A 9,118-nucleotide genomic window follows, 5' to 3' on the forward strand; every position below is an offset into this window, starting at 1 on the left:
CGTCTCAAAAAACTCACAAAATAAATGATAGATAGTGGAAATCTCACAGAAGCTGTTGTTAAGTTCGCCTTGGATCATAAGGCTGTAAAAAGGCTCTCTGTGACAGGGAGGTGGCTGAACAGGGGGTGGCTGCAGTTGGGCTTCCAGTAGATCAACAAGCTGCTTTGATCTGGGGAACCCAAAAGGGAAAAGAGCTAAACTGTACGGTTCCTTGGCCTGCAACACTGCCCACACTTTTGAGCTGCACTGGGAGGGAATCATTTACACGTGTTAGACCCTCTAGAATCTCAGGCAAACTTCTATGCGCTGTGGAAGAGAAGAATTCACCCTGGGGAGTGTGGATGGTGAGGTAGTTCCAGTACAATGGGCAACATCAGCCTTAAAATATCATGAACAGTCTCTCTCTCTCTCTCTCTCTCTCTCTCTCACACACACACACACACACACACACACACACTCACACACACACACACCCACCCACACACACACACACACACAATGAGTCCATGGAACATACAGAATGAGAATAATGAAGTAAAATATGGTACATTTTATTTCCCTCACATTATTATAGAAAAGTAGTCCTTCCCACTTACCCAGTGAGCACATGTATTCCCCCCCACCACAGCATTTCCCATAATCCCACACCATGAGAAAACCCAAGGATCAGAGATATCCCAACTCCCCAGTCCCTCTTCTGCCATCGTCTGGTGTCATGACCACTTCTAAAGCCTCTCTCCTCTACACCAGACAAAACCTTTTCTTAATTAGCCACATTTTTAAGAAAACTGGCATTAAAATTCCTAGGCAACAGGCTTGGTGATTCCTCCAAGCCAAAGATCCACCCTTCGGTATCTGAAAGACCACAGCAGCTCAGACCAACCTTCACCCATGACCCAAAACAAGTCAGTGGCACTTGCATATAAACCAGATTCTGGAAGAAAAAATGTTAGTACTCGTTACAATAAGGTGTTTATATTTTTTTTTGTATGCTTACAACATTACCTTTATTATGTGTAACATCAAAGTGATTATAGCAATTACATCTAACAGAATTAATTACATCATCCCTGGATACATAATGCATTAGAGGTAAGCCAAAGAAAGAAAACATCTTGATTGTAATAACTATTGTTGCTTAGGCTTTTCTCCAGCGGTATTGCCAATCTGGTGGCAGTTTGCAGGGCCCTGGAAGCTGAGAGGTTTCCGAGGGGAATCAGGCTATATTCTTAAAATGAAGTGACACTTTTGCTTAATAATATGTTGGTGCTAAGGGACATATAAAATCGATTTAATTTTTTTAAAGTGTAAATCTTTAAAAGGTGCTGGTCCATCCACCCAACCAGTGTTACTACATAAAGAAAAAAAAAAAAAAAAAAGGCACGTGGGTGAAAGACTTACAAGTCTTTACGTATGCAAAATAAATGCACTCAAGGCTTCATTAATATTAATTTAAATTCAAAACCCATTTACATTAAATTGTTCATTAAAAATTGCCTATTTTATGCAACATGCATTTCTCAAAGAACTCAGAGGAAACCGAATACATAGGGCTAAATTTAATGATGGGGACAGAATATCAAAAGTAAATGAATTTGAGCCATTGCACGTAGATTACCAAATAGCCCTGTGCTCTCCATTACGGAAGGGGGTTCCAGTTTGGGAAACAAGCAAGCATTTGGGGTATTTTGTTTTCTGCTACCTTAGACTTGTAAAGAAGACATCCTGGTTTATCACAGATGAGGAAGAAGTGTGTGTGTGTGTGTGTGTGTGTAGAATAAAAGAGGGAGAAGGAAGAGGCTGGGGAGGGAGGGAAGGAGGGAGGAGAGAGAGAGAGAGAGAGAGAGAGAGAGAGAGAGAGAGAGAGAGAGAGAGATTGGTAAGACAGAGGCCAGCCAATCTAGCCTGCCTGCTTTGAGCCTTGGGTTTCCAACTGGACTCAAATCCAGTGTTAAGCTCTTGTTTTTAAGACTGTACCTTAGTGAGCATGTCCCACTAGTCATTTTGATAGAAAACTGATATTCTCCCTCTCTTCTATCTCCTGCCCTCTGTGAGCCTTTATTGTCAAAGTCAGGAGACCAAGAAGTGTGACAAGAAGCCGGTGAATTTCTTGCTTGTTCCCACCCCCCAAGACAATCTGAACTTCCCCCATTTCCCCAACAGCTGTTCTGGATGAAAAAAGCACAGTCATAATTAATAACATGTGTCCTGACAGTATGGATTACTAATTTATCATTAAGCCCAAATAAATTTAAATTATGCTCCAAGAACCACATCTTTGCAGTATCTGAGAGAGGAGAGTAGAGAGATGATCAGAAAGTCCAGGCCGTGTAACTTTTAGTGAATGCCCTTCTTAACCCTCAGAACATCTAGCTCCTGGGCTATTCTGGAAGAATTTACAAATTTGAAGGTAATTAAACCCAAGAATCTAAATGCTGATTAAACCGAAAGTATCGTTCTAGAAATGTCTTTTTTTTTAAATGGGGCTGATAAAATATTCAATATTTGGTCAAGGGCACTATATAATTCTTCCAATAGCGATTCCTAAATCTAGAATCTGTTGGTCTCCCAGGCCAGTGGCCTTAAGCCAGCCATGTGCTACTGTCTTTGGGAAGATTATTCCCAAGACTGTATCTGTCACCTTGCGCTGTGGCCACCAACAGCGACCTGAGTTTTTAAGTCCACACTGGATGTCAATTTTCCATGTGCTGGAAAAAAATTAAGGAAAGCTCCACTCTTTATCCATTTCTTATAATGCAGGTTTTTTTGTTTTTTTTTTTTTTAATTCAGAAAGGGAGGAAAAATATATTCATAGTCATTGTTTAGTAGGATTTAAAAATTAATTGAATGACTAACTGCAAATACTGGAAACTAGAATTAATCTGTCTGGATTTAAAAAAAAAAAAGGCTTACAGACATTTAAATGCAAGTATCAGGACACTTTATCAACCTAACATAAAATTGTCATCTTATCTTATTATATGACTATTTTATGCATGTGTCAAAGAATTTAAAAATGACTGCCTGTCTATTGAGCCTAATTACTAGCGCACATTTTCTGCCTGGATGTTCGAGCCTACACCATTGTTACCAAATAAAATATACCGTATTCACCTTTCATTTTTACCTCCAGACAGACACAGAAACCGCCATTTAGCATCTAAGTCAAACCTGAGCACGTGAAGAAGGAACATCTCACGGGGTCCTGGTTTGGCCTGGCTTCCCTGCTCTCAGGCTGTGGGTAAAGATAAAGGGTATAACCGTGCAGCCCTTTTCTAGGACCCAGAAGCTTCAGGGGGCTCGAGATTAGTACAGAAGAAGAGATGCAGGCCATCCCGTGTTTTATTTTTTTTTAACTGCAAAGCCAAATATATGCAGAGGTTGCTCAGTGGCGGGTAGGGATGGGATCTGGGTCCACAGGGGACCCTCACAAGGGTGGCATCTGGAGCATCTGTGCTGGATGGTCTTAAAGGAGGCTGTGACATCAGGACCACGGGACACCTGCCAGTTCCTGGCCTCGCTTCATGTCTGTGCACTGCAGCCTGGCCAGGCCTCACTTCTGCAGCCCACGTGTACAAGAGAAAGCACCCTAAAGGGGGTCCACGCAGCACCCTTAGCATGATCCTTCTCCTTGACAAAGTATCAGGCCAGACTGAAAGACGGGTTGACATCCTACAAGCTCACCTGGGTTTCTCATTCTCCCAAGTCCCCGAACACAGTCACTTTCTGTTCGCATCACCTCATGATCCAATCTATTTGAGCCAATCTGGGGATAACTGTTGATAGATCAGCTATTGATAATGGTACTCACATTCAGGAGCATGCTCAAGGCAAACAAACCCAAGAACAAACTGGCAACAACCTCTGCTCATGATCAAGGATTGCCCTAGAGTGGACTGAAGCCCTCCTCTCTCACAATTCTCAAGATGCTGGGATTGGATACACTTTCCCAGGTAGAGGCCCACCGAAAAGTCCCTGGCCTTCCACCTGTTCTGGGCTTAATCTTCATTGACGACTTCTTCATTATCATCGGCGTCTTCTTCTTCTTTTTCTTCTTCTTCTTCTTCTTCTTCTTCTTCTTCTTCTTCTTCTTCTTCTTCTTCTTCTTCTTCCTCCTCCTCCTCCTCCTCCTCCTCCTCCTCCTCCTCCTCTTCCTCATCTTCTCCTTCATCTTCTCCTCCTTTTAAAAATGTATATGGTTCCTTTGGTTTTTAAAGGAAATTGGGGAGGAAAAATAAAAATAAAACCATAGGCCTGCCAAAACCAGTTCTATGTCTCCTTGCTCTAGAGAAGTCTGCCTGTCCAAAGGAGAGCTATGTGGCAGGTCTGAGAGGGAATAAATTCCCCAGGCAGATGTGGGCATGTTTTCCTGAGTGTCTGAAGGCCTCCAAGAGAGAAGGCAGAAGATGCTGTTGGGAGCTGTCCTAGTGTGAAGCAACCTGATGAAGGTATCACAAGCAAGCACACCACCAGGTGAGCCACCTCTCTGGTGAGCCGTTTCTCAGGTATGCACGTGTCCACTGGCAACGGAGAAGCCCTGCCATCCCAGGAGCACCCTCAGAGTTCAGCGACACACCAGCCAGTCTTCGCCCCTTTTACAAAAGTCAGGGTGCCTGAAGACTGAACCTCGCGATGCCACCACTTAAGAACACCGCAGAAGAATGTGCCTTTGCAAGAACACAGAATCTAAAAATCACTGGTGAGCTCTTGCTCAGTGAAGATTTTTTTTTTTAAGTCGAACCGTGATCTTCTATGCTGCATCCTCGAGAAAAATGTACGTACGTGGATAAAACAGAACGTGGTGCTGAGGATTCCTGTAATTCAGCCCTGCTATTTTCTGAAAATATTTGCTTAAAAACAAATGCTATGATGGCGGGGGGGGGGGGGTGTGATTTAAGCAAGGAATAATGGCTACTTTGCCCTACGGGACACTGCTCACTCCTAACTCAGCTCTAGGGGCATCAACATCCTTCCCAGGACAAATGCCTGGCCTTTTCATATTAAATGCTCCCAGGAAGGAAACTCCGGCCCAGATTTCTGTCCAGAAGGTGAAGAAACTCCTCTTTCTTGCCCATTCTCCCTCTCTGCAGAAAGACTCATACATCATTTCTATTTTCAAAATCTACATTGCAGAAAGCGTCTTTTCAGGGATTCTTGGAGCCTGCTTCGGGGAGCTATGCTACATTTGGCCTAGATAGAAAGGCGGCGTGCACCTGTGTACCATGTCTGCAAAGCTGTCCCCAGCTCTGGGCCCTTTGTGGTTGTTATTCTACCCCAGACCATTAAAAGGGCCCTAATTCCTATGACATGATTATCCAGGTACCAAAGCCCATTTGTCACCTGCAGCAGAAAATTGAGTTAATGCACAACTAAAGGCAGCCAGGACTGTGTAATATCAACTTGATTACATCAAACTAGCTGCAAACCTAATTCTGCTTCATGACACTGCGTCAAGCCTGTCATCTCCAATCATTAAAGCTGTCAGGAATCCATCAGGTTTACAGCTAATTAGGTGAACACTAATGAAGCTGGCAAAACAACTTTTCTTTTTTTATGGCTGAGCGGACCTTTCGGTTTTGGGGAGGGGGGCTGTTCTCCACCATTCTCAAGGTTGCTGTGGACAGGATTTCCAGCCACCCATCAGCAGACATCTTTCTTTTGCCCACCGTCTCTGTATGAGTACAAAGCAATCAATGTGTTATCACTCCCAGGATGTCACAAAAGCAGCTTCGGGGAACTAAAGAGGAGGGGAAAGCGGAGAAGTTCCTGGTCCATGCATACAAGCAAGCAAACAGAACAAAACCAAACAGCACCTCCCTCACCCAGCTCACTCCCCGGCCAGGGCACACTCATAAGCAGCCTAAACGTGGAATGGTAGTGTGTGGAGCCCTTCAGCCATCCTGCATTCCCCCCCCCCCACAGGAATCCATTAGGCAGAGGCGTTCTGATAAAGTAAATCCAAAACCAGGGTATGAGAAAGAAAGAAAGCATTCATTCTGCCAACTTCTGATTGACCATTAAGCTATTGATGAATGTGCCTGTCAGGAGAGAGACAATTAAATCAAATATGAAACAAAGTCGTTTTGACGGGTCATTTTGATAGAGCAAAGCCATTCTCCCATCTCCCATTAGTCGGGCAGTCAAGTTTTTATATAATGAATTTTCCTTAACTGACCTGAGATTTCCTGGCTGGCTTTAAAAAAAAAAAAAAAAAAAAAGTGCAAAAAGGTTAGTGAACAGGTTGCTTTTAAAAAAAAATAAATAAATAAAAATTTAAAAAAAATCAGACCAACAGCACATTTCAGAAAAAAAATTGTCCTATGGGCCGGATGGAACAGTAAAGAAGAGCTAAAGAGTTCAAAATCAGGTGGAAAGATGCAACCACATATGTTCCATCGGATGGAGGCACAGATACCTTAAAAAATGTGTACCCGAAAAAGAAAGGGAAAAAAAAATCCCAGACTGGAAGAAGCCCAAAACATTCCTACTACCCAACTTTGTAAAGGATGCCTCCAAAGTTTTAGAGTTTATTTTGGGGAGATAAGCTCACTGCTGAAGCTTGCAATTCAAAGGAGGAGGTGGGATGAGCAGGCAGCATCAGGGAGGAGGTGAGCTCTCTGTTGGGATCTTCAAAACTTTCTAAATTTGGGTAACACCAAGCACAGAGGGAAAACATGCCGAGATGCTCTGCACCAGACCAAGTTAAATTCCCCCTAAGGTTTCTTCACAACACTGTCAGACCAATACACTTCTGGGAGAAGTACCTTAGGGTTCCTTCTCTGTGACCCTGGCAGAGAGACTGGGGGCCAGAGTGCGGGCTGAGGTGGGAGACCCCGCTGGTCTGATAGTAATCACCACTGGCAGCACCCTGCACAGCCTCACCATTGGCCTGTATACCACCAGCACGTGGAACATTACCTCTGCGAGCCTTCTTCTCTCGGCCCTCCCCTCTTTTATCAAAAGAGAAAAGAAAGAAGATTAAAGAAAAAGACTCCTAAGTAACCCTCCCCTTCAGGCAGCATCTGAGCCTCTGCACGTCTGAGTGTTATTCATATCAAAATACATCACGTCCATATGTGGCCCTCTCTCGGCAAGCCGCCCCAAATCCCTAAAGTTGCACTGACAGGACCCTCCTGACGTCACGGAGCTTGGCCTCACTATTGCAAGTGATTTATTGATGTTTATTGGGAATGAATAGATCAAAGGCACAGGCATGACGGGCGATCAATCAGTCATCAAATCAAGGGTGGCAACCGGCCAGAAACCCTTCTTCCAGCCAACGTGCCCCCAACCGACATTATTGCAAAATAATGTTAAGTGTGTGGGTTTTGTTTTGTTTTCAATGATTCTCTTTTCTAGAAAAAAAAAAAAAAATCAGCTCAGTCCTAACAGGAGTTGACGTTCCTGGCAGGAAAGAGAGAGAGAGAGAGAGAGAGAGAGAGAGAGAGAGAGAGAGAGAGAGAGAGAGAGAGAGAGAGAGAGAGAGAGAGAGAGAGAGAGGGAGGGGGGAGAACTCAGATATGTCCCAGAACTAAGTGCTAGAAAAGGGTAGAGAGCAGCGGAGAGAGAGGGAGGGGGTAAGAAGACATTCACCAATGGAGGAAATGTCAGCACCCAACACTGACCTGACAGTCATCTGACAATACCCAGACCCAGTGCGCTCTGGTTTCCACCGCTGTACCCGGTTTGGGCCCAATAAATGAAGAATCAATCGAATTAGCAGAGGGATCCGCTAGCTCACTCTCGCTCGCCCCGGTCCGGGTAGGCACCGGGTACTGCCCGGGACAACGCGGAAGATGTCCCAGAGAACTCAGGTGACCCCGCCCGCCCCCCACCGAAAGGCAAGGGTTGGAGAGCGCCTTCCCCGCTGCAGCCGAATGGGAAGAGGCGGGGATCCAAGCCAGCTCGGTCGTCCCCGGGAGGGTGTGCGAGCCCGGTCGAGCGGAGAACATAGCGGGGCAACCGGGGGGGCGCGCGCACCCGGGCAGGAGAGCCGCGAGCCAGCCGGGCTCCCGGAGTTACTCTGCGCCCGCAGAGACAGACAGAAAAAGAGAGAGAGACGAGGAGTGCGGCGAGCAGCGCGGGGGCCGGCGGCCCAGAGGCGCGGCGCGAGCAGAGGAAGAGGAGGAGGACCGGAGGAGGAAGGGGAAGCCGCTCGTACCTGCTGCGCGCCGGGGCGCCTGCTGCTTCCTCCTCGGCATGATGCTTCTCCCGCGACTGCCACCGCCGCCGCCGCCGCCGCCGCCGCCGCCGCTGCCGGGCTGAGCCAAGGGAGGGAGGGGCGGCGGGGGGGGGCGAGGCGGGCCTGCTCGCAGCCTCCCCCCCGGAGAGCGGCCGCCCGCAGGATGCTGCTGCGCCCCGGCTCTCCGCGTCCCCCCCTCGCTGCGCTCCGCCGCGATCCCCGAACGTGCGGAGGGAAGGAGGGCGGGCAAGGGAGGCGCGGGGAAGGAGGAGCGCGAGGGGGAGGAGGAGGCAGAGGAGGAGGAGGAGGACCGCGCTGCCGGCGGAATGGGAAGTTTGACAAATCGCTCCAGAGGCCCGAGGAGGAGGGGGCGGGGAGGAGCGGTCGCCCTGCCCCCCCCACCCCCCCTCCGCCCCGTCCCCAGACGAGGTGCGCGGGGTTCGGGGCTGGGGGGCGGGGAGTGAAGGAAGAGAAGGCGGGCAGAGAGATGAGAGGAGGAGCCCGGGGACGACCCCGGCCGGTCCTGCCCCGCTTCCCGCCCCCAGGCAGGGAGGTCAAGGCATCCGGGGGTGGAGGGGGGGGCGCAGCCGCCGCCGCCGCGGCCCGGGGCTCAGCGGTCCAGTCTTCTGCCCACGGCGCGGCTGGAGCGGCGGCGTCGGCAACAGGCAAGCTTAAAGGAAAAGGAGATGATCGTGTCACTCGCCTGCCCGCGGAAGCGCCCCCAGCCCGGGTCCTGGCCCTGGCTCGGACGCCTGCCCAGAGCCACCCTCCCGCCCCCCGCCCAAGTCCAGACACCCGGAGCTGGCCCTCCGTCACCGCCCCGAGCACTCTCGCATGGGCGCGGGGTCCGCCCTGCGGAGCCCGTCCCGGGGCGCCCACAACCCCCGCCCATCTCTCTTCCCCACCCGGGCTAAACACCCCCCCCGGGCCGCTCCG

At 48.7% G+C, this 9,118-nt stretch overlaps 1 protein-coding gene across 1 annotated transcript in view; it reads right to left on the bottom strand.

Annotated features, from left to right (window-relative positions):
* TSHZ3 (teashirt zinc finger homeobox 3) overlaps positions 1–8,259 on the bottom strand; it is a gene marked incomplete at its 3' end in the record, with an annotated part of 73,670 nt that extends 65,411 nt beyond the window's left edge. Inside the window, exon 1 of the mRNA XM_080908501.1 lies at positions 8,162–8,259. Coding sequence (XP_080764627.1) covers positions 8,162–8,201 — 40 coding nt within the window. The 5' untranslated portion in view covers positions 8,202–8,259. The remainder of the gene's footprint in view (positions 1–8,161) is intronic.
* Positions 8,260–9,118: the final 859 nt, after the last annotated feature.

The sequence above is a fragment of the Micromys minutus genome (genome assembly GCF_963924665.1).
Source record: "Micromys minutus genome assembly, chromosome: 32".
Classification (NCBI taxonomy): domain Eukaryota; kingdom Metazoa; phylum Chordata; class Mammalia; order Rodentia; family Muridae; genus Micromys; species Micromys minutus.